The sequence below is a fragment of the Talpa europaea genome (assembly GCF_964194135.1).
Source record: "Talpa europaea genome assembly, chromosome: 11".
In the NCBI taxonomy this organism is placed as follows: domain Eukaryota; kingdom Metazoa; phylum Chordata; class Mammalia; order Eulipotyphla; family Talpidae; genus Talpa; species Talpa europaea.
The window spans coordinates 7,925,150-7,951,404 of record NC_140078.1 but is presented as its reverse complement, the minus strand read 5'-3'; the positions used below and the strand labels follow the sequence as shown (position 1 = coordinate 7,951,404).

The window sequence follows — 26,255 nt, the reverse complement described above, 5'->3', positions numbered from 1 at the left end:
AACTCACCCCTGCCTCATGGCCTTTGCACAGCAGTTCCCTAGCCTGGAACACAGTCCTTCCTGTCTTTCTTCTCAGGACTAGTTTCTCAGCATCCAGGTCCCAGTTCAAAAGTTACCTCATCAGATGGGCCTTCTCTGATCATCAGATCTAAAACAGCACCCACAGGGCCTCCTCGGTGGCGCAGTGCTTGTGCTCTGGGTTGCGAAGCTGCCCGCAGCCTCTGCAGCACCAGTTTGATCCCCGGCTACCGGGCGAGGGTCCCTCATGGCGCGCAGACCTCTCCTGCCTCCCGCTGCTCCCCTCAGCAGTGTATTTCATCAGTCTGCCTGTTCTGCTCCCCGCTCTGGCTCTGGTGAATTCTCTCACTCTCCCGCGCTTCTGACTGTATCCAGTGCTTGTATAAATAAATAAATAAATCTTAAAAAAAAAAAACAAACAGCACCCACACTCTCTAATTCACGCCCCTGTCCAGCAAAGCGTGACTTAACGACCCATGCCCTGAGAAATTTGTGGCAATGCCATCGCTGTGCATATATCACAGGGCATAATTATACAGACCTGGATGGTACAACCTCCTGCACACCTCCTCACACGCCACTGGGACCTCCGTGGCACAGGTGGTCATTGCTGATTGAAACGTCGTATTCCCCACACTTGGCCTTGCAGGGTTTTTCTTATTTATCACATGTTTATGGTCTGCCTCCCCCCATTCAAATGTGAGACTTAGGAGAGTGGGGATCGGGTCTGTCTTTTCCACCACTGCTTCCCCAGTGCCTGGCACATAGTAGGGCCTTCGTCAACAGAGACAGCAGGAAACAAGATCCTGGAGCTTAAAGTGTATCTAACATTCCCTCGGGACAGGTGCAGTTCTGAGAGCTTGTAAAGGTGCGGGGTGGGGGGTCCTGACCCAGGCTGGGGAGCCGGGACAAAGGCAGACACAAAGGAAGGTTTTCCTGAGAAGGTGCTTTAGAGCCTCACCACTCAGAACATGGTCTGGGGCATCTCATCTCCTGGGATTTTGTCAGAAACACAGCATCTCAGGCCTCGCCCCCCCTCTCCCGGACCTGGTGATCCAGAATCTGCATATTATTAGATCCCCTGGACATCCCAATATATAGTAAAATTTGAGATATGCTGGTTTAGACCCCATATCAAAGAGCTTCAGGGGGCCCCTATGGCAGGCCTGTGGGAACTCTACCGTAAAAGTGGCTTCTCAGCACCGCAGGGCCAGGACCAGCCAGGGTCCCTAAACATCCTTCCTCCCTCAGGCCTGAAATAGGATCTGAGGAGACCGGAGCCAGCATATGCAGGAGGGGAGGGAGAAGGGGGAGATGAACCCGACAGATTTGTATGGCAGACTCCCGGAGAATCGCACCATCTGGAGCCCCTTTGTGATACAGGGAAGGGGGGACTGCGGGAAGCTGGGGAACTGGGGGTAGTTATAAAGCAAGGGGCAGGGGGACAAAGAGGAGGTGTGAGGGAAAAGAATGGGGAGCTGCCTGTCACCAGGAAACCTGCAGCATCCCACTTTGCCTCCCAAACACCTACAACAAGGAAGACCCCACACAACTCAGAAATCCATGTTAAATCCCCTCTTGCTGCAGCTCCCAAGATAGGACCTCCTGAAAGTCAAGCCCTGACTTGTGTTCTTGGTACCTGGGGTTATGAAGAAGCTAACACCTCAACCTGGGCTCCAGAGATGACCATGTGACCCAGGCCCAGCCAGTCAGAGTTCTGGGCTGGCTCAGTGGATGGGCAATACTTGGTTTGCGAATAGTTATCTGACCCAAGGGTCAGGCTGAGGAGCATCTGGATCCAGCTCTGCCTGAAGCCTTTACATTTGGACCCAGTAAGGTCCTAAAAGTCTTCTGAGTTGAGATTTCTGTCATCCACAACCCACAAGGTGTGGATTATCTGTTCAAACACTTGCCACATTGTATTTTCATTACTTGTGTGCCCGTTCTCCCCTCCGAAGCTCCTAGGGGACACATGTCATTGTCTGATTTAGCGCTGTCCCTGGTGTCTAGAAACAGCCCGGCCACAGCCTCAGTCTCAGGAGCTACATGACCATGAGTGGATGGCTCCTCCTTCCCTCATTCTACAGATCCTTACTGAGCACCCAAGTATACCAGGCACTGTTCCAGGTAGGGGGACGCTGCACGGAACATGAAAGACAAAACCCATGTCCCCCAGAAGCTTAGATTCCAGTGAGGGGAGTGTAGACAATCAAACAAGTGAGCAAAACACAAATGCAACAAAAAGTGGGAGAAGGGAGCATGGGCAGGAGGTGCGGTTCTCAGAGGGGAGGTCGGGGAGGCTACCCTGACAGACACCTGAGCAGAGACCTGCACGGACCCCTGGGTGTAGCCCCCAGCGCCCACACCTGCTGGACAGCAGGCACAGGGCCCTGAGGCAGGACCACGTGGGGTATGTTTGGAGATGACCCAGACGTCAGAGAGGGTCTCTGGGGAGCGGGAAGACAAGACATTGAAGGGCCTTCCAGCTCATAATCCCGGCTTCGGGATACACAGCAGATGCTGTGGGAGGTGTGAGCAGAGAATGAACATGGCTGGCTCGCACAGGATGTACGTGAGACCACCCCTCCGGAGAGAGGGCAGAAGCAAGGGCCTGGGAGGAGGCAACTGCCACAGACCCAGCAGGAGACCGTGGTGGTTGAGGCCATACTGGCAGCCACGAGGGGCAAAGAAGGGCCAGGTTTGGCTCCTGAAGGGAGAGAACATGCGTTCTTGATAGCCTGGACAGTGAGCTAGAAGAGGCCACGGGACGTGGCACCTGGGAGGTGCACAGGTCTGTAACCAGTCGGAAGGAGGCTGAGAGCGGGGTTTGCTAGGCGGTGATGCCCGTCAGATACCCAAGTGCAGGGACCAGCTGCACCTGGGCTCAGCTGCCTGGAGGTCAGGGCAGAGGTCAGCGCAGGACTCATACATTTGGGGAATGTCAGCAAAGGGATGGCATTTAAAGCGATTGAATGGGATGAGCTCCATGCAAAACAATATTAAAATGATGGAAGGCATCATTTCACAGGACACCCGGCCCCCAATCCCACCAGCCTTCCGACGATGTGCCTGGAAAGATGGGATGATAAAGAACAGCAATGACCTTCTAGAATAACTGGCTGTGGATGACCTTCTAGAATAACTGGCTCTGCAGCCAGCTGCTCTAGAGACCTAGGCGGAGCAGGAATCAACACTCCCCACCCCCCGTCTTCCAGCTGAGAAACTGAGGCTCAGAGAGGAATGAGGCAAGGCAACCCGAAGCCCACTCAGCAGACAGTGCCCAAACCAGGCCCCCGGCTGCAGACAAAACACGCTGCTGCCAAACTCAGTCTCTCATGCGCGGAATTAGAGGCCCCCCACCCCATCTTCTGTGGCAGCCAACATGCAGAATGTGAAAAAGACCTGACACACAGGGAGGGGACTGAGAATGTGTCCTGGCCCGCAGTGCTGGCACCAAGCTGGGGAAGCCCCGAGGGGAGCCAGCAACAAGCTCAGGACTGGGTGTCAGAGAAGCCCAGCGTCATCAGGGAACCAACAGGCCAGCCCCGAGCCCAGAGCTCCACCTCCCTCCCCCAAGGCCAGGCAGCCTGCTCCCACCATTCCAAGCCTCAATTTCCTCCTCAGTAAGACAAGCAGATACAGATGCAGCTCCATCATGGTCTCATCACAGCAGCTGAGCGATGCTGAGCCCTCGCTACCAGGTGCCAGATGCCAGCGGAGCTCAGGGCTCTCGGGCTCAGCACCGCTGACATCTGAGGCCAGATCATCCTTGGTTGTGGGAGTTGTCCTGGGCACTGCAGGATATTTAGCAGCGCCCCTGTCTTCTACCCACGAGATGCCAGTAGCATGCCCCTCCCCAGTGAGGGCAACCAAAATGTCTGCAGACCTTGCCAAATCTCCCCTGGGGACAAAAACTGCCCTGGTTTGTGACTCGCTATTCCAGGCACAGTCCTATGCTGCCCAGGATGTCACGTCCATCGGGGCGGAGATCTTTGCCCATCTGTCAAAACCGGGGCCTGGATTTCACCTACGGGGTCTGATTTCAGAATCATGCTCAACCACCCGCTATCCTGATTCTCAAAGGGAGGGCTCCCAGGACCCAACATTATGTATATCTACACAGCGGGGGGGGGGGTGAGCAGGGTTGTCGGGTTTTTTCCAACTCTTAATTTATCTTAATTTCAAAAACGTGTTAATAACTAGTGAAGCGATGCCCAAAAAATACAATGCTAAATAAATATCTTTCTCTACCTCCTTCCCCATCTCATTGGTGACCAACGTTAATATCCTGGGGCACATCCTACAGCACCCTTCTCAACATTCACAGACACTCACCAAGAGTCTTTCTGTTGTTTTTTACAAAATCAGGATCCCACACTCCACTCTACAGATGACTGGCAGCTTAGCCCTTCTTACTAACAGTACAGCATGTACAGTCCTTCGCGTCACCAGAAAGATCAAGTTCATTCTTTCAAAGACCTGCCAGATATCCCAATGTGTGGATGGACAACAATCTTAGACTTTTCTCTGTTAATGAATACCCACGTCTTTTCCTTTCCTTTCCTTTTTTTTTTTTTTTGCCATTGTAAATGAAACTAGAATAAACATCTTTGTAACTTACATCTTTATATAGTTTGTTTTTTGTTTTTCTTTTGTTAGTTTGGAGTTTTTTGGTTCTATGCGAGTTTCCCAAAAGCACTGAATCACGGGGTACAGTATTTTTTTGTTAAACATTGCCTGACTGTTTTTCCTAAAAAACAGTCATTAACACTGTCGCCAACATCATTCGGGACTGCCTACTTCCCAGCAACCATGCCAGCAGTGGGTATTTTTGCTTTTTTGTAGCATGTGTGAGATAGAGGTAATGCTATAGAAGGTGATGTTGCCTTAGCTTACTCAGCAGAAATGTGGCTGGACATAGTCCTCCCTCCACAAAATACTACTAATCCCAGGGCATTCTGGACCCAAATGGGGACAGAGGATTATGGGAGAACAAGCCATCTAGCTACAGGGCCCTGAGATGAATGCCTCCCAAGTCCCTCCCCATCCTCACGAGCTGACTCCTGAGTCTGCACCATCCTTGATTCTGGAATGGATTTCACACCCGGGCATTACAAAGATGCCTTTGTCACTAGGAAAGAGAGAGCAACTGTTGCCAAAACATTCTGGGTTCTGTTCATTGAAATCCTCGAGGGGGGAGGGGGAAGGAGGGGGTACAGGATGCTTCCCACCCTGGGGCTGACCTCAGGGAGAGATGCGTTGGGCAGAACTGGAGCAGCCTCAAATCCCAACCCACCACCACCACCACCACTTGCTGGGTCATTCCACAAATATTTGCTGAGCGCTCACAATGGGTCCAGAATGCCAGAAAGCACTTTATATCTATCACCTCATGAAAGTCAGCCCCACAGACCAATAAGAGACACAACACCATTAACCTTATTTTACAGATGAGAAAACTGAGGTGCAAGGAGATAAAGCTAACACCCAAGGTCACACAGCCAATAAACACCAGAGCATAAAAGAGGAGCAATTAAGTAACCTCTCTAGATCTCCCGCAGGAGACCCCAGACCCCAGCTCCCATGGGAGCCTCCTCCCTCTGCCTCCCCACCCTTCCACCTGACAGTCCATTCTCCACTAGCAGTCACAGGCATCCTGTGAAAACTAAGTCACATTCCATCCCCCCTCAGCCACAAAGTTCCCAGACTCCCACCTCAGACTAAAATCAAAGCCCTGCACAACCCACCCACCAGTTCCCTGACACCTGTTCCCTCCCCACGTCACTTCCAGCTCACCCTCACCTGCCTCACGCCTCTCCGCCACCCTGGTGTCCCTCCTGAAAAGCCCAGACTGTGTGGTCGTAGAGAAGCTTAATCACCAATAGGAGAGACGTTGTGTGGCCCTGGGCAGGTTAGTGAGCCTTTCGGAGCCTCTGTTTCCTCATCTACAGAGGAGACAACAGGGGAACACCATCAGGTTCCTGGGACACGTCCTCACACATGCGGAACTGGTGTTAATATTAGACCTGTGGGGAAAGCTGGAGTTGCCGGGGAAGGTCTCCTGAGCAGGCAGCCCATGGACAAAGCTTTGAAGGCAGGAGCTGGAGAGCCGTGAGGCACTGCAGGCCACCAATGTGACTTCTTAGGGGCTTCTTTCAGGGAACCATCATCCCCCACTGCCGTGTGGACCTGACCAAAGTCTCAGTGACTGACCAAGGGGCAAGTATGAGACTCAAGGCGGCCAATGGAGTCCAGCCCGGAGCAACAGTCAGCCCCAGAGCCCACAAGCCCAGCAACTCCTGATTTTGCTGAAGGGAAACCTGAGCTATTTTTCTGTCACTTGCAACCAAGTAATCCTGACAACCAGCATTTGCTCACCTTGACAACAACAGTCTATTTAACTGTTCCTGCTGCTGCTGCTGGTGTCATCATCATCATCGGAATGCTTTTTAGATTTGGGAGAAACAAGGTGGGGGCTGGGGGCACTGGGCTAACAAGCACAGGAAGACACTAAGTCAAACTGGAATGGCACTAGGGTCCTAAATTCGGAGGCAACCCCAGACAGCAGCTGAGACCCCTGACATACATGCGGGAACACACTGGTTCCTCTCAGGGTCTGCACTCCAAGGTCTTCCAAAGGGGCACAAGTATAGAACAGGATTCAACAAGCAGGAAGGACGATGTGGAAACCTCCAGTTCAGTAGCTGATGTTGCAAAAAAGAAAAGAGGCTGATTACCCGCAGGCCACAAAAGTGGAAGTTGGGGTAACAGGTGAAGCACCTTCACTCCCACTCACCTGAGACAACTCAAAGGACCACACGCAAACTGAAATGTGCATCTCAAACTCAAGCGCCTACAGGACCCATGCAGGTACGCAGGTAAACAGCGGGGGGATGGCTGACTGGGTAACCTTTATAATAGCAATGAAAGATGTGTTCTTTAAAGGGAAAAACACTTTCTTGCTTCTTAGACACATTTTTATTACACACATTTTTGCTTATTAATCACGTTTTCTTCCAAAGAGAAACTTGCTGCCTCCTATTTTTCTTAGAACACATGACTCTGGCCTGGCTTTCAGTTTTCTTTTTTCTTTTCTTTTCTTTTTTTTTGTGGGACCCTCGCCAGCAGCCGGGGATCAAACTGGCCCTGCAGAGGCTGCGGGCAGCTTCGCAGCCCAGCGCTCAACCGCTGCGCCACAAGGGGAGGCCCTGGCTTTCAGTTTTCCACTTGCTAGAAAGGGTGAGAAGAAATACCCATTGTCCTCTTTGCTATTCAAAGAAGAAGGAAAAAAAAACAACAGAGCAAACACAATATAAAATACAGTAACCAATATTTGGTTCCAACATCAGAGACATTAGGGAAGCGTGGCAACTGTGGCAAAATGAAGACTGCAAGTCCTGTCTAAAGAGGACAGCTGCTATTCAGCTCCAGCGAAGTGTTCACCTATTGGAATGCATTCCTGGTGTAGATAAGTCTTTCCGGTTAGTTAAGAAAGCAAAAATACATGATACTTCTTTATTTTTCATTTGGCAATTAATATTTTGCCTATACAGGCTTGACAAAACCTACTTATGAACCTGATTTGATCTGAGGACCCTGTGTTTGGAAGCCACAGTGCTAAAGACCCATAAGCCATGAATGACGATAACACACATACACACACACACATACATACACACACACACACACACACACTCAGGGTCACTGAGGTCAAAGAATCTGAAAAAGAAGTTTTCCAGAGACACAGGCATTCTCTGGGCACACGTGTTCCTCCAACTCATCTGGAGAAAACTTAAACCTCCCTCTCTGTCTTCCAACATCTCAGCGTTGGACAAAAACAGAACCACCTTGAGAGGGGAGAGAGGCAATCTGCACTCAGGTTCTGTCTCAGCCACAAACTCACTTGCTAACTCTGGGCCAAGTCACTGAACTGCCGTGGGCCTCAGATTCCCCTTCTGGAAAAACAATGAGACAGATGATGTCTCTTCCAGCTCTGACAACCTGACTCTAAGACACTAATGATTAATCTGAGCTAGCAAAGACCCAAAGTTCCTAAACCAAGGTTTCTTCAGCTCTGTTACTAAATCCATAGAAGTGGCAGCTTAAGCAAAGATGCATGTGGTCCGTAATTCTGAAAACTCAGCAAATGCCCAATATAAGAGAAATGGCTAAGTAAGAATAATTATCATTTTATTAATATTTTCTATTATGTTATTATTATAACAATTATTATAATTATAACTGGCCCACATGCCAGGCATTGCTCTGAGAGCTTTGTAGACTTTCACTCACTTCACTCCCCCATCAGTCTAAGAGGCAGGCGCTATTTTCAGCAAGAAGAAACCGAGGCTCACACAGGCAAAGCAGTTTGCCCACCATCACCCCGGGGTACGTGGCCAGGATTCAGCCTGGACAGCAGGGGCCCAGAGCCCGCCCATCTGGGCTTGGTGATGCAGACCTCTTGGCAGTGACGGGGGAAGTCCACAGAGGGGCCAGAAGTCAGATGGAGAGCTTGTGTGATCACACCTGGGCTCAAACAACACGCAACGAACAAGGAGGAAACGCACGGGAGGGGAAACAGCTGTCTGGAAGGGTGAGAGCTTTGTACTCATCTTTATTTTCCAAGGGGCCTACGTGGGCAGTGACAGCAACGAGGCCAGGGCCCAGCAGGGAGCGCCCGGCAGTTACAACTTTACTCACCTAATCTCTCCCCTCAGCAGCCACCAGGGCGGAAGGCAACCAGGCCTCGGATGTTTGCCAGCCCAGAGGCTGCCCTCTCCCTACATCAGGACCAGGCACACAGTGGGCATGCGAGCAAATGTGTGGGAAACACAGCAATCCCATGAAGTACGAACAGAAACCCCCCCTTTTTCTCGTTAAGTAAACTGAAACCCACAAGTCAACTGCCCAAGGCCACAGAGTGGGTAAGTGGTGGACCAGCATCAGGTGTAAAAATCACACTGTCAAAATCACCAGAATCATCCAAAAGAAAGGGCAACGAGACATGATGTGAGGACCCCAGAGGGGATGGGGATGAAGCGGGGAGGCCATGTGTAAAGGCCAACTGGGGGGGAAATAAATGAAATCTGAATATGGGCTGTGGATTGTACGATTTAGCATCAATGTTAAATTTCCTGACTTTGCTCACTGCACTGTGCGCTATCACCATGAAGTATTTCAGGGCATCATGTCTGCGATTACTCTCAAATGGATCAAAATAACAATAACAGGGGCCTCCCCGGTGGCGCAGCGGTTGAGCGCTGGGTTGCGAAGCTGCCCGTGGCCTCCACGGCGCCGGTTCGATCCCCGGCTGCTCCCCAGCCACCGGAGGAGGGTCCCACATGGCGCGCAGACCTCTCCTGCCGCCCGCTGCTCCCCTCAGCAGTGTACTTCGGTCCTTCTGCCTGCTCTGCTCCCCGCTCTGGCTCTGGTGAATTCTCTCACCTTCCCGCGCTTCTGACTGTACCCAGTGCTTGTATAAATAAATAAAAAAAATAAAAAATAAATCAAAAAAATAAATAACAATAACAATAATAGTGTATGCCTGCACGGAGGGGGAGAGGGGACTGACAAAGCAAATATAGCAACTAGCTAACAACTGGTGTACCTGGGTGCAGGTATTCATTCTTGAAATGTCACAATAACATTACCAAAATATCAACTTTGAAAATACCTACTATTTTTACATTTCCCATAAGCACAGCATGCAGGGGGCTTGAGTCCAGACCCCTACACATACTTAGAACCCATACTACGTACAGCAGGTGCATCCACAAACATCATTTTGCCATACTGGGTTGATGAGCAGATAAGAAAGGACAGTGATTTTCATACACACTCCCCCACTACACTTATTACTTGAGACACCACACAATCCGGTCATCAGCTGGAGGCTGGGACCACACAGCGTTCCTTCTGCCCTTCCAGTGTGGTGAGGCCAGGAGGCCAAGAGCAAGAGGCCAATGACACCAAACAGCAGCTACCCACACTGGGACCCATGCTCCCCAAAGTCCAGGCAACCCACTTAGATAGTGTCAGAAGCAGGAGGGCCTCGGTCACAGAGAGTGTCCCATCCAATCCCTTTCTCTCACTCACTCGCTCCTTCCACCAAACTAACAATGCTGTTACATGCCAGGACCAGGACCCTGACTCTGGGTGGCTCGTATTCTAACAGGGGAGGCAGCCACTAAACAAGTAAACAGACAAAATAATTTCAGGGAGTGATAGGTACCAAGAATAAAACAGGAGATATAGAGAAGTGCCACTCAGGTTCCCCGAGGAAGTGACACCCAAAGACCGGGGGGGGCCCTGATTCAAGGCAGAGCTCAAGGTGCTACAGGCAAGAGGAACAGCAAATGAAAAGGCTCAGAGGCTGGAACCAGCCCAGAACAGAGAGGGGCCAGTGGGGCCAGGGCATAATGAACACAGAAGGAGATGAGGTTGATTATAAGCACTGTGAGGATCACATAAGGCCTGGTAAATCCTGGTAAGGAGTTTGTACTCAACTAACCAAGATCCTCCGCTCCCCCGTACCGCTAGCACAGAAGCGGGATGAGAGAGGAAGGAGACCGGTTGACTGCTAGGACCACGCCAAACAAACCAGAACAAAAGGGCAAGATGTTGGACCTAAATCTGCCCATGCCAAAAATTACATTAAATGTACATGAGTTAAAAGTCTCATCAAAAGGCAAAGACTGATTGGATTTAAAAAGACCCAGATAGGATGCATATAAAAGATGCACTTGAAAAACAAGGACACAAAGAGGTTAAAGGGAAAAAGATGCCAAACAGCAAGCATCAGAGAGCTGGTGTGGCTAGTGAGGCTAGTGTGGCTCAGACTAGTGAGACTTCAAGACAAAGAGGTTTATCAGGGGTAAAGACGTGTATTTCATAACAATAGTAGTCAATTCTTCGTGAAGACAATAATAACTGCACATGTTCAGCAAAAGGATATTAAAATACACAAAGTGAACACTGACTCCAGGGAGAGATACACCTATCTCCACTCCTCCCTGGAGACTCTACAGCCCTCTCTGAATAACTGACAGAACAAATGCACAGAGCATCAGTAAGGATGCAGAAGTTCTGAACAACACACTCAACCATCTTGATCCAAAGGACATTTGTAGAACATTCCACTGGCAACAATGACAGACACATTCCCTTCCAATGCACAAGGGCTGGTCGCTACGGCCAACCAAATGCCAGGTCACAAACCAAGTCTCGGTACATTTCAAAGGGCTGGAAACCCCTAGAGTATATTCTCTGAGGATTAAATTAGAAATCACTAAATAATAAGTTATCTGGAAAAGTCCCAATATGTAGAAATCAATACTAACCAAGATGGCCTCCTCACAGCCCCCCCCCCCCGCCCTGGGGTAACAACATTTGACACAAATATTTCCTAAGTAAGGAAGTCATCAGTCATCTGCCTCAAGGCCAGATCAAGGGGGCTGAGGTGGTATTAGGGGGGTAGAGGTCCAGGGCTCATGTCCAACAACCCAATCAGCAAATCACTCCCAGACATGCCAGGGTCTGAGTTCTAGAGACCAAGTACCATCACCACACCGGTGTACTCCACCTCAAATGAGCCCACGGGACTGCACCAGCCCATCAACCCACCTTGCTTAGGGACCATGGAGGGAGTAAGTAACATACAGTATGGGCTCCAGACCATCCTGTGTTCAAATCTTCTACCTTCCAAGGGACAGGAGAATGCTGTGATGGCCCCCAAGAGTCCTCCCCACACCCTGACCCACCCTGGAGGATCCAACCCCCTCGTGAGGGGCTGGGCAGGGCCTATGAATTGACTTCTGCAGTGAGGTTATGGCATTTCACAAAAACAGAGGGTTTCACAGATGTCGGGTCTCACATCAGTTCACTCTGAGTGGGCCAGACCCAAACAGGCGAGCTCTTAAAAAGGGTCTAGAGAAGGGAGGAGGGGAAACTGGACCCTTCCCAAAGACACAGAGAACCTTACGGGGCCATGTTTCAAGAAGGCCATGTAGTTAGAACCAGACAGGGGCCTTTTGGAGGTGAAAATTATCCCAGCCAAGAGGCAGCAAGGAATGGGGACCTCAGTCCTATAACCACCAGGATCCAAACTCAGCCAAGACCTTAAGCAGCTGCCCCAGAGTCTCAGATGGGATTGCAGCCAGCCCGGCACCTGGACAGCCACCGAGACCCTGAGCAGAGATCTCAGCTACCTCATGCTCGGAATTCTGCCTCACGCACTGAGAAACACCTGTAAGAAACTGGTGACCTTTAGACCACAGCTCTGCGGTGACCTGGGAAGCTGTCACAGATAAATGATATGTAATCTCCGTGTGATCGCAGGTGAGTGGGCCTCAGTTTGCTCATCCGCCCAATCGTGAGGATACAAAAAAAGTGGGGCATGGCACTGTGCCCAGCAAGTGGGAGTGGCTTGTTTTGTGCCTTTTCAGGTCCAGGGGGGGATTTCACAGTGGGAGAATGAGGGGTTTTAAGGTATTTTTGAGAACTTGACCATTATTTTTCCTATTTTTTTTAATACACAAAATGCAAATCCTTTTTTTTTTTTTTTTTATTTTAATCACTGTATTGAAGTCATGCTGGTTTACATTGTATGTTTCAGGGATATAGGCTCACATGTCTTCAAATGTATGTCACCAAACCACGCCCACCACCACAGCACCAACAGCCTCCCCCAGCCCGTTTGCTCCAAATGAGACCCTATAACTGTCCTTGTACAAAAGTAGAGAAATACCAAGAATTTAAAATATATAACAACTTTTTCAAAAGAACCCGCCCTCCTTTTCTCTCCACCTAGCAAGCAGCTCCCCCTCTGGTAGTCTCAGTTCAGCAATCAGATCTGGAGAAACAGAACTTTCTTTTTTTTATCCCAATTTTGGATGGGTTCCTTGGGAAGAAAGTAGAGACTATCTCCTGCCTGCAAATTACAGTCATTCCAGAGAGGCCTTGTTCCCAACTGCCTTCAGGGCGCAGAGACCAAGAGTCTGGAGCAGGGCACTCTTGATTAAAACACATTTACTTGCTTATCTCAAGTCCCACAAAGGAACAGAAGCCATCTGCTCAAAATGAGACCCTCTAACTGTCCTTGTACAAAAAGTAGGGAAATACCAAGAATCTAAAGTATAATAACAACTTTTTCAAAAGAACCATTACCACTGACTAGAGCCTGACTGTGTGCCGTTTTAGATAAGGAACCCAAGGTGCAGAGAGGGAAGCTCCTTGTCCAGGGTCACACAGCCACTGAGGGGTAGAGACACAATTCACACCCAGACGGTCCAGGACAGACCCAGGGCACCTGAGCATGAAGTCACACTGCAGAAAATGCTCCTGTAAAATATCCCAGCCCACACTCACCACATGCCTTGGGTTATGCTAGAGAACATCAATTATCTTGGCGCCAGGTCTCCCAACGTTTGCATGAAAATATTCAGCGTTTGTATAAATCAAGACAACCGTGATATGTTAAAAAAAAAAAATGAAGCATATACACAGAGGAGAACACAGGGTTTTTCTTTCATTCAACAGATATTTAATGAGTACCTACTATGTGCCAGATTTTGCAAGGATGCCTGAAAGACAAAAAATGAAACACAGAAATGCCCCATCCTGGTAGAGCTGACATTCTGATCAGGGAGACAGACAATAAACAGTGTCAGCAAGTGGAGAGAGATCACACAGGGAAGGGAAAGGAGAACAGGAGAGGTAGATGAGGGTGGAGTACAATTTTGGATCTGGAGTGAGAGGAGCTCAGAAACAAGCTCACTGAGGACATGAGGTTTGGCCTAAGGCTGATGGAGTGAGTCAGGGGGATACTGAGGAAGAACATGGCAGGAAGAACAAGTGACAAGGTACTGAAGCGGGACCAAGCCTGGTGTACCTGCAAAGTCCAGGTATGGCTGGAAGGGAGGCTGGGGATGAGAGAGCAGTGATGGCAGCCCTGCTCCAAAGTAGCCAAGCCGCTGAACTGGGCACTGCACAGTGCGGCTACAGGTGTGTGGATCCTGTCTCAACTTTTAAAAGTGTATTAGAAAAAAACAAGAAGAGGAGATACAAGAAGCAACAGGGGCAGATCATGCAGAACCTTCGGGCATGGGAGCCACAGAAGGAGAGCAGTAGCAGAAATCCTAGCCGGGGGCCTCCCCTGGTGGCGCAGCCGTTGAGCGCTGGGCTGCGAGGCTGCCTGCAGCCTCTGCAGTGCCAGTTCGTTCCCCGGCCGCCGGTGAAGGTCCCACAAAAAAAAAGAAAAAAAGAAAAGAAAAGAAAGAAATCCTAGCCGGGTCTCTCTGGCTGCGTGTGGACAACAGACATTGGCAGCACAGCACTGGCCCTCTCCTGACAGTGCGTCCTCCTGTGCCTCACCTGTGAGATGGGTCTGAAAAAAGACGCCCCCCCCCCCCCACAGGGCAGAGGGAAGAGAGCCGGTGAGGTCGTGTGTTGTTATGATGGCTGAGAGTGGAGGGTGGAGTAAAAGGTGCCACAAAAACACGCAAATTAATTTCCTGAACAAAAAACAAAAGGTGCCTTCCTCCCTCACAGGAAGCTGGGACCCATCACACAGCCCGCCCCTCCCAGTCCGTGGCCACCTACACAGTCTAGCCAGGTTCAGGCCACAAATGGGGCCCAACTGCTCTCTGGGTGTGGTCGCTCAGACATACCACCCCAGGGAGGCCACAACCCAGACAGAAGTGGCAGTCTGGGAGCAGGTGATGGCTCTGCCTGGGGAGGGATGGGGGTCCAGGATGGAGGCAGGAGGTGGCTGCGGAGCACCTGGGAAGACCACTGTGCAGGCCTGACTTTCAGATGACCAATTTGAAGATGCCACCCCCTTGCTGAACACCCTCCAGGGGCTCCTCACCACAATGAGAATAAAACCCAAACTGCTCCCCATACATATGAGCCCCATCACCCATGCCAACCTCATCTCCCCACTCTCCCCTCCAGCCATCCTGACCCAGAATGATCATGCCTCAGGGCCTTTGCACATGCTGTTTCCATTACCTGGAGCACACTCCCTTTCCATAGCTAGCTCCTTCCCTGCCACAGGACTCAACCCAGACACCACCACCCTGGAGAGGGCTTCCTGATCATCCCTGTCACCAACAAAGCCCAAATATCTTTCCTTTTCAGTGCATCTACTCCCCAATTTTGTGGACTTGAGCAAGTTAGTCAACCTCTCTGAGCTTTAGTTTCCTCAATTGCACAACAAATATAAAGATGAGCCCTATCTCAGTTACAACGGCTTAAAGAGATAATCCATACAAAGCACTTAGCACAGTGCCCGGCACATGGTAGAGCCACATGAATTATGTTATTATGATTTTTGTCACTGTCTCAAGTAACCTCTTTCGGTACTACCTAAAGATTCCACAAGCATAAGGACCTTGTCCATCTTGTTCTAGACACAAACTAGCAGCTAATCAAGTGTCTGGCACATAGTAGGTGCTTAATGTCCACCTACTGAAGGAATTAGTGAATTCTTGAATGGAAGCCTTACTTCCTATACCCGATTTGACCCTGGTTGGCTCTTCCCAAGAGTAGCTCCTTGCTGATGCTGCCCACCTTCCCCCACAAGGGAGAAAGTTCAAGACCCAGATTCTGATGGCAAAGGCCACCTTCCTCCACCAGGCTCTGTGGCCCTAGTTCCACCAGCCTGAAATAGCCTTGTCTCCCCTGGCCCCGAATCAAGGGATCATCTGTCAGTTCCACCCTGGGGAAGGAACCAGGCCGGTAAACAGAGATTGAGTGTCCAGCCACAAGACAAAAGAGGGGCAGGCAGGTTCCCTTCTGGTCCTCAAGGAGCTGAGAAAATAAAAATAAACGTAAAAATCCACCCAGGGCTGAGAGGTTGGAGCACGGCCCTTCTTGGGGCTTCCTCCTGGGGGCCAGGAGAGGGGTGGCAGGTAGAGGGGTGCCCTGACCTCATCTCAGCCCTCAGGGGCACAGCCACCCGGGTGACAGCATTCGCTCCTCCACGCGGCCCCGTGAGGTTAGCCTCATCTCCATTTGCTGATGGGGAGACTAAGGCTCAAAGAGGCCAAGGGACTCACCGAGGTGCCATGGCAGGGCAGGGGTTCCAAGCAAGGCTCTAGGATCAAAGTCCAGACTCCAGAGGCCGCATTCTTCAACATCAGCCATGAGAAAGAGTGCCCCCAAGACACACTTCTGGGTGAAGACAGCAAACCATAACCCATGCACGCGGATTCCATCTGCATCGACAATTGCACATAAATGCCCCAAAATGGACCAAAAGCAGTTCTGATGGGCAAAGGAGGTTTTAGCCCAGGGGGTTTCAGCCAGGGGAAATGTTGTCCCCCAGGTCCATGTGGCAATGTCTGGAGATATTTTTGGTTGTCTCAGCTGGCGTGAAGGGAATGCTCCTGGTATCTAATGAGTAAAGCCCAGCGACGGTGTTAACATGCGCAGAACAGTCACCCACGACACAGAGCAGGATGTCGCTGTTGACATCATGCCGACCCTGGTGACATTTTGGGATGCCACCAAGCTTGACCAGAGCGCACCTCCCTCTGAGGGTCCCAAGTTCTGCAGGGGGTCTTTCTGGGGGTCTTGCCTGCAAAGCAAGGAAATTCAGACCCCCTGGTCTGCCGCCAAGATTCTATGTCTCAGAAACTCTGGGGCAAGAATTAGCTCTGACTTGACTTGTGCCTGGAGAACAAGGCTGGTGGGACACCACATCCTAGTTGAAGGATCAGCCCATTCTGATCACCCACCTCCCACTGGGGTCCAGCCAAGAGCCTGTATCTATTGGGGAAAAAAAGAAAAGACATCACGGAAATCCCAGAGGTCAAGTTCTGCAGCCAGAGTGGCCCGCTGCAAAGACCTAACTATTGCAAAAGTCCCGGAGTGGGGAGCTATGAGGCAAGAGGATGTGGCTTTCCTCATCGGAGGGAGTGGCATCCCGTCCAGGAGCTGGTAAAGGGGGACACTCTCTAAGAGAGGGTCCCCCTGGAGCCTCCAAAAGTCAGAGAAGCCAACACCAACCATCTCTTCTTGTGCCAGATAAATGGTTCTAAGAGCAAACACCAGAATCCTGTAATCGTGAATGAGTGTCCTGGATGCTAATTAGAAGGAACACAAGCATTCAAAGGCATGAGTTCTACAGATTGAGAGTCTCCAGAAAGGAAAAGAGTTGGGGTGCACGGTGCAATGGGTAAAGGGGGCTAGTTGTCTGGTGGTGGATGGAAACTGAGACTTTTGGTGGGGATCAGGGGGTAGTGAACACAGATGTCCAATTACAATGCTGTACATCAAAATTTATGTAATCCAATGCTACCTCAATAAAATCCACTTAAAAACAAACACATGCATTCTAGTATCTTTTTGGGGTCCTCCTCATAAACACAAGGACCATATCTGGCCTTAGGGCCCTGCCTGGACTTACAGCGGGGGTTCCCTGAACCCTGCCTGCTGAGAGAAACGGCCTCATTTTTTTTTATAGTTTTACCTTTCCGTGGCTCTGTCAGCCCTACACAAAAGATGGGCCCCATCTAAATCCTGCTGACACTTAAAGTTTTTATCATCAAAAGATTTTCATTGACTTCCTGATGATGTTCAGCCCAATACAATATGGCCTGGTCCGGGCTCTCTGGCACCCCAAAGCTTAGAAAATTTGTAGCTTTTCTCTACTTCTTATCCACTTGGGCAGCTTAGAAGGTCTCAGAAAGGTAGTAAGTTTGGTTGCAAATATAGTATCATGTCAGGTCAGTTCAGGATGTTGATTAAAAATAATACAGTGGGGCCTCCCTGGTGGTGCAGCGTTGAGGGCTGGGTTGCGAAGCTGCCCGCAGCCTCTGCAGCGCCGGTTCGATCCCCGGCCACCGGGCGAGGGTCCCACATGGCGCACAGACCTCTCCTGATGCCCCCTGCTCCCCTCAGCAGTGTACCTCGTTGGTCTGCATGTTCTGTTCCCTGCTCTGGCTCTGGTGAATTCTCTCACCCTCCCGCGCTTCTGACTGTACCCAGTGCTTGTATAAATAAATAAATAAATCTAAAAAAATAATAATGATAATACAGTGGACTCCAATCGGACCACTGGGATTTGAACCCCAGCTCCATCAGATTGTGTGATCTTAGGAAACTGACTTGGCCTCTCTGGGTCTCGGTTATATTTCTAAAATAGAAAGCCAACACTACCTGGAGCTTTTGAGTTGATAAACAGAATGAAAATACATAGCACTACAGTAAGTTATTATTTTATTATTATTATTATTATTACTTTTGCTGCGCATTCAACTAATAACTATGCTGAAAATACAACTGTCAGTGTTCTCTTAAAAATGCACTCAAGATACATGCGCATAATTTTATATAAAAAGGATATGTAGTATACTTTTTCCCTTTTTTATCTTCCTGCTGGCTTTTTTTCCCAGCCTTTCCCCCAGTTCCTGTAATGGCTCACACACCACAGACATGCGCGTGTCATATGGGGAGCGCGGATCTCCCCAAAGTGTAACTGTGTTATACACATCTCAGCATCCTACTTCTGACAACACGACTTCATGAAAATCCCCCCAGTCGCTGAGTGGTGGGAGATTCTGTTTCAACGACAGCCCCCCCACCTCCACCCCCTGACTTTTCTTCCTAGTGTGAGACTAGGAGTATAGAATCTTGAAAAACATATACAAATACACCAAAAAAAAACAGTAGTGACAACACAAAACCAGAGTTTCTTGTTTTGGCAGCAGAGTCCAATGAGCAGTAAAGCTTTGCGTCTCCTACACCACCAAAAAGCAGAACCACAGAAATCCTTCCGTAGTTCACGATCCACACCCCCTGATCCACATGGACTCCAGCCCTCCGGTGCCTGAAGTAACAGGTCTCTGTCCCCAAGGGGAGCTCCTGGGACTGCTGAATGACCCCCTTCAGGGGTCTCTGTGCCCATCTCCCTTGGGCCTCCCATCTTTTCTCGCCCTGCTCAGTGGCACATCCATCACGGCACACAACGGCACCCACCCAGCTCTCGCCTTCATGTGCAGGGACCCCAAATCAAGCCAACAAGAGGCAGGTAGGCCCAAGGCTCACTCAGTCTTCTCCCTAAGAGAAGTGCCTCCTCCTTAAGGGAGGCACCTTTGAGCCCCAAACAGACAACCTCATTTGCCTCCCAATGGTGCACGTCCACCCACAGAGCATAGCATTCTGATCTCCTACTACGTGCCTGGCACAGTCCAAAGAGCTTGAACGGCAGGTTCATCCGAGCTTCGTGTGACACTATTCCCATTGTACAAACAGGGAAACAGGCAGGGTAAGTTGGTGACCTGACCAGCGCTGTCTACAGTCAGTATGGGGTAAAGTCAGGATTTGAACACCAAAAGCCTTGCTCCAGAACCCCACGCTCAACCCTCAAAACATGAACAGACAGGGGGCACTGACGAGGGGCTGGGCAGCCTGCCATTCCCCTCCTTCTGCAGGTCTGCCCAGTCTGCAGAGGAGACAACAGGAGCCCCAGAGGGGAAGTGGCCAGAGGAAATGCAGCACGGTGCAGCTGACCTGGGTTCCAAACCCAGTTCTGCCACCTTAACAAAGTATGTGCATAAGCCATACTTTATACGCCAGAGAAAGTTTTGAAGTGGGCAGGGACCTGAGTTCTAGGGTCAGCAGCCTGAAGGCTGGCAAGCCTGCCAACATGACTCAGGGCAGCTCAATGAAACTATCTTTGCCTCAGTTTTCTTATCTCTCAATGGGGGTCACAACACACCCCCTTCACAGGGATGCTGTTGGAAGGATCAATTGAGCTGATGCATTCCAAGTGCTCAGGAGTGCAAAGGATGAATAATTGTCAGCCCCGAGGATAAAAGTCATTATCAACACAGGTGAGCCGGTGAAATCCAAGGATCCCGGGGAACCTCAGTGCTGTCCCCAAGCAAGATCCAGTATCTCTAGTAGAGGGCCGTCCTTGACTCTTAAATAGACCCACACAAAGACACCAAGGTCATCAGTCCCCCTTGGATGTGGACGGTGGGGATATACAATTTAGTTCTTGAAGGCAGTGAGGAGAGATGGGGCGATTCTGGAGGAACCACAGAGCCCCAGGTCCGGAACCAAACCAAACCACTGGTTCCTGTGGCTGGAGTTTGGAGGGTCAGAAGGAAATTCATTCAGAGACCATCGTCTTTTCAATGCTGACTCCGATAGTACTTGCTCCAGGCAGACCTTCACGACCACCTCACTGGATGCTGGAATTCTATCACCCTAATCATCAGTCTTATTCAGCTAACAGATAATGTAATAATTAATGACAATACTGATATTTAAATACCTTACTACCTGCCAGGCACTGTTCTAAGTGCTTTATAGATATTGTTATAACTCACTTAAACTTTTTTAAAAAACCCTATAAAGTAAACCATTTTATAGATGAGGAAAGTGAGGCTCAGAGAAGCTAAGCCACTTGCCTAAGGTCACACAGCCCAAGGACTTGACCCCAAACAGTCTGACTCCATGCCCACCTTGTACTTGGATTCTTGTAAACACCCATTTTTGCCACCCTCAATTCAAACGTCCTCTCCTTGAGGGCAGGAACCTGGTTCTCTGGCCTGTCCCACAGCACTGAAGTCTACAACAAAGTCTTCGTTCCTACGGGCAACAGGACCTTCAGATCAGGATCACAAGGAGGCCAGGGCAAACCTTCAAGGCCTACCTCACCACATGGAATTAAAAGCAGGGAGGGATTACCAAGCATTCCTTCCAGCCAGGAGGCAGGGGGACAGCCCTTAGCAAGTATAAAGCCTGGGAGGACCGTGAGGGAAGACAGAGAATCACAGCCTGCAGGCTGCCAGCCTCGCTGCTGTGGAAAGCCTCAGTAATTAGCAGTTCCGAAAGCTCTCAGCCCCAGGTTTTCAAGAAGCAGCAGCCTTGGGTTATTAGGGGCCACTACTGACAGAGCCCAACGAGAGAGACATCCCTCCTGCTGCTCCCAAACCAAGTACGATGACTCAGGACAGACACAGAGGACGAGACAGAGGTGGCAAGGTTGATCTGAGATGTCAGCATCAGAACCAGCTCGTCTCAGAACCGAGAGGTCAACCAAAACAAAATTTGTTATGAACTCAGCCAATTAAAAGTGTCAAAAAGATAATGAGGAAGTAGTCAAGTTTCTTGACTAAAAAGAATGGCTGATTCCAATCAATTTCCATTATTCCAGCCTCCTCGCGCTCGGCACACGGACAATTTAAAACCACAGTTAATGCAAACACAGTCTCTACCTGTTCTGAAACCACACCATCCACGGCCAAGGGAGAAAGAAGAAGATTTTCCTTCCCATTAATACAAAAATTAGTTTGTCTTTCCCCTTCCCCTTCCAGCCTGATGAGCAGGGAGTGGCTCAGAAGGGGAAGTGAGGAGTTCCCTAGAATTTGACAAAACCAGAGCTGTCTACATCTTTAATTCAGAAACCGCCGGCCTCAAATGGAGCAGATTCCTTTTTTTTAAACTGTGAAAGAGATGGGAAAGAAACGGCAACCAGGTCTCAAAGGTCTTTCTAGCAGGGACCTTTAGCCAAATGGCTTCAATGCCTCTGCAGGACCCCCCTCCTCTGCCCGCCCCCCACCCCACACACACTCACACACACACACACTCACACGCAGGGCACTCGGCACAGGGGCTCCGACCTCACACAGCCTCCACCAAACCCCCAAGCCAAGAGGCCTCAGAGGATGCCAGAGTCCTCCTCAATCCCCCAGAGACTGAGAGCTGCACAGCCCGCCTCTGGGGTCTCTAAAGGAACCCCCACCGCCCCGCCAGCCCTTCCTGAACCAGGATTAAAAGACTTCCTAGCGCTAAGAAGGGAGTAAATGAGGTCCCAGCAGGAGGCACGGAGATGAAAGCCCCGGGAGTCTCCTAACTTGCAGGCGAAGCTTGGCCCCAGTCCCACCCCTGCACACACACACACACACACACACACTCACATGCACACTCACACGCACACGCACACCCAGCCGCTTACATACACACACCCCGCTTTTCTCACTTCCCAGGAGAGTAGGGAAGTGGCTCCTTCCTCTCCCAGAAAAAAGGAGAAAGAAATGTGGCCCCGAGGGAAGGGCCGCGAGCACAGCGCGCTGCTGGTTCGAAGCCAGGCTCCCCCGCTGACCCGCTGTGTGATTCTGGGCGAGTTACTCAACCTCTCTGGAGCAAATCTCAACCTTCCAAAAGAACGAAGGAAAAAAATCCGTCCCTATCCATGGGCCACTCGTGAAGGCGAACCCTTCCCCACACACGCAAGCGCCGGGCGCGAGGGGGGCTCGCGGGGGGCCCCAGAGTCTGACACGGAGAAACCCCCGCGGGGGCGCGGCTGGACCCTGCAGCGATGAATTCAAAAGTCATTTTCCTGAAGCTTCACCAACATGTTCGCGGGGGAGAGGCTCCGCCCCGGGGTCTGTCCCCCTTTGCCTTCCTCCGGCTCTGGGGTTTCTCCTACTCCTGCCGGCGTGTTGGGGCGCGGGGCGCGGGGTTCCCAGAGCGCACCCAGGCGAGCACGGCGGCGCCTCCCCGGGAACCAGCGCTCCTGCTCGCGGATGTAACTAATTTTAAAACTATCCGAAAGGCCGGGAGGGCGGGGGAGACAAAAGGGCAGCGCGCCGGGGGGACGCGGGGTCCGCGCTGGCCCTCGGGCCGGCCGGGGAGGCGGCCGCACGGCTCCGGGGGAGCCCGGGTCCCCCCCGCGCCCGCGCGCCCCGCGGAGCACCCCTAGGGCGACTCCTGCGACCCCGGCGGCTGCGGCCACAGGTTGGGGTGCGCCGCGCGCGGAGTCCCCTGCGCCCCGCCGCGGGGACGAGGACGCGGCCGGGCTCCGGGCACTCACCGACTGCAGGAAGCGCAAGGTGCCCACGTAGTCCCGCTCGGTGCCCAGGATCTCGTTGAGGACGCAGAGGCGGAGGCGCAGCTGGCGCTCCGAGTCCCGGGCGGCCGCGCACGGGCCGGGGCCGGGGCCGGGGCCGGAGCTGGGCGCCGCGGCGCCGGGCGCGCGGGGGTCCGGGGGCGCGCTGTCCCCCGCCCCGCCGCCGCCGGGCTCGCGGCCGCCGCCGCCGGGTGCCTCCATCGCCACGGGCCGCGCGCGCCGGCTCCTTCCCCGCGCGGAGCTCGCGCCGAGCGCGGCTCAGGCGTCCAGGCTCCCCATCCCGGACCGGCGCGCGGGCGGCCGCGCTCAGCCAGTGGACCCGGGCGCGCGGGCGGGCGGGCCTGGGGGCGGGCGTCCCGCCGGGGGCGGAGGCAGCGCGCGGGGGCTGGACGAGGGGCGGGCGGGGCGGCCCTCGGGGCTCCCAGACGGCGCCCCCACCCCCGCCACCGCCCCCCGCCGCCCCGCGCCAAGGGAGCGTCTGCCAAGTGCCGCGCCGCGCCCCGGCCGCAGAGGCGCTCGGCGCGCGCTCGGGGCCCCGGGAGAGGCGCCGCCGCGCTGGAGGCGGCGTCGGAGGCTCTACGCGGCCGGGGCGCTCCGGCGGGAGCCTCGGGAGGGGGCTCGGCGCGCCCGGAGGGCCGGAGCACCCGCCCGGCGCCCGCCCCCCGCGGCTGCGCCCCCGGCGCCCCACGCGCGACTCCCGCCGCGCCGGGCACACGCGCGCGGCCCGGCCCCGCCGAGTAAACACCAGGCGGGGAGGCTCGTGGCGAAGCCGCTCGGGACCCGGCCCGCCCGGCCTCGCGCGCCCCCGCCGGCCCCCCGAGGCAGAGGGGCGGCCCCTGTCCCGGGCTGTGCCGCCTCTGGGGCGCCCAACCTTTAGGTGCCCTCGGGCGCTGCCACGACCTTGGAAGACGCGCGCGGCTCGCTGTCCGTCTCTCTGTCTGTCTGTCTCTTATTATCCGCCCTGCAGATTCTAACCAGGTGCCTGCTGCTCTGCCAGCACCCCTCTGGCAGCCACCCGCCACTGAGGATAAGGCCTTGGGGAACCCCAGCTTCTCGGTCCAGGCTGCTCTCTGTGACCTTGATAGTCAGTTAACTGCTTAACAAATGTCCTCATCGCCCTCAGAGGAAGGTATGGCAACACCTGGAGGTTTGAGACTTCGGGGTCAGCTGCCCAGGGTTCAAATCCCAGCTCCCTCACTTGCTGGCTGGGTGGCCCTGGACTGCGCTCCTTGCCTCAAGAGCCTCTGAGCTCTCATCAGTACAGTGGGAATAATGATGGTCCCTAGTTCTTGGAGTCCTGCACACGGTTATGTGTTAATCCACAGGAAATACTTGGAACAGAGCTGGGCAACCAGGAAGGTCTTCGTTGTTGAGTGGATTGGCTGGTTCGTACAATATTGCCCTCTAGACTGTAGTCGTCCTTTAGGCTGGAACATTATTGCTTATTTTTCTGTTATCTGTTGCCAGTACCCAGGTTGGTGACCTCTGGGTAAACACTGCCAGTGTTTAAATACACAGGGAAGTGGATTCTGCATTCTTGGAGCTCTGTTCCTTGGGGATCACGGGCAGGGTGGCATTTGGCCTGGGGTGAGTGAGGTTCCCCTGGGCGAAGAGAAAAGAGTGGGATATGTGAGCCTGCCAGGTTTCAGTAGTGCAGCTATTTGTGTCCAAAAGATGACAGGTTCCTGTGGTTGTCAGTAACAGTTCCTGAGGTAGCTCAGCTGTGTGACCTTAGACCAGTCACAACACCTCTCTGAGCCTCTTTTGCCTCTTCTTTAAATGTATCACAAGGGGAGAGCAGAGTAGAGATAGGAGGGGCAGCATGTCTGTGGGAGGAAACGGGCTTGCATGTCTTCCCTAACCCAGCTGAACTGTCTGGATGACCTTGACCGAGACAATTCACGTCACTGAGCCACAGTTGCCACTCAGTATAATGGGAATTTTTGTAAAAGAAAATTGTATGTCAAGCAGATTTTCTTGACATTTGGGGTCAGATAATTCATGTAGGAGATCATCCCACACGTAGGACCTTTAGCATACACGAGACCAGTAGCGCTCCCTTCCCAACTGTGACATCCAAACATGCCTCCAGACGTGGCCACCTGTCTCTCAGGGGCAGAACAGCTGCCAATTGAGAATCACTGATGTAAACTACTTGACACAGATAACTGGCACATAATATGTGTTCATTGAATATTAGTCCCTTCTCAGCCCATGACCAGGGAAAATTAGCTTCAACTTCAGAATTCTCTCCCCACCTCACCCCCAACCCAACCCACACACACAAATCCCATGCTTCACCCAAGAATGGGCTGACATTACCAACAAGGCCATCCAAAAGTCCCCAGATTTGTGGACAGAACCCACCCCCACCTCTTCTACATTCTGTCACTCCCTCACATTCTTTTGAGGCTATTTCTCCCCCTCCATCTCATCCTCAATGAAAGATGATACAACTTTTAATAAAACACTTAACTCTCTGGACCTGGTTTTCCTCATCTGTAAACTAAGGGTAATAACTGCCTACCTCACATAGGATTTGCAGACATTCCTGAGGTTAACACCTGGAAGACGCCTGGAGCAGATAGCAAGTGCTCAGTAAGTGAAGGCTTTTTTCTTCAACTCGGATTGAGTGCTGACTTCATTTGGATGCATTTGATTGCCAGGAATAGAAAAATGGGCTACTGGTTACTGAACAAGGCATCCAGACACTGGTTGATTCAGGACTCTGGTGATGCCATCAGGGACCAACAAGCAACTTGGTTGGACCCTGTCGTCCTCATCACGATGGTTTTCCTCCCAAGGTTTGGGGCCTCGGTATTTGTAAATGGCAGCTTCCTGGCCACATTACCTGCTAACACAACAACCGCAAAGCAGAAAAGAAAGGAAAAGAACAAAGCGGGCTCTCCCATCTGCCTCTTTTTTATCAAAGAGAGACTTTTCCCAAGCCCCCAGTAGGCATGCTCACAGGCTCTGTAATAGTCTCCCTGACCAAGAGCAAGAACTGTCACCATCAACCTGGAAAAGCGGTGCTCTATCTCCTGGGACATGGCTGCCAGAACAGCTGGGGGTCCTTTCTGTGGTCCACAGGGAATTGTCTGCCACAAGCACCTACTATGTGCTAAGCGTGGAGGTGGGTGAGGTGCTGGGACTGCAAAAGTAAACAAGACCAATATTTTTCAGGTGGAGCTGACCTTCCAGCAGGGGCCACAGACCAGGATAAACAAACGAAGACAGCAGATTCCTACCACTACTCATTCCACGAGTATTTATTTAGGGCCTATTGTGCACCAGACTGAGTTACTACAATGGTTAAGGTTCCTGCCTCTTGGGGCTTCTAGACCAAATCCCCAGTGAGAGGAATAATAACCAA

The 26,255-nt window shown here is 51.9% G+C and overlaps 1 protein-coding gene across 1 annotated transcript in view; it reads right to left on the bottom strand.

Moving 5' to 3' along the window:
* PREX1 (phosphatidylinositol-3,4,5-trisphosphate dependent Rac exchange factor 1) overlaps nucleotides 1-23,083 on the bottom strand; it is a gene marked incomplete at both ends in the record, with an annotated part of 163,646 nt that extends 140,563 nt beyond the window's left edge. The window contains one exon of the mRNA XM_084247009.1: nucleotides 22,847-23,083. Coding sequence (XP_084103135.1) covers nucleotides 22,847-23,083 — 237 coding nt within the window. The remainder of the gene's footprint in view (nucleotides 1-22,846) is intronic.
* Between the last annotated feature and the right edge of the window lie 3,172 nt (nucleotides 23,084-26,255).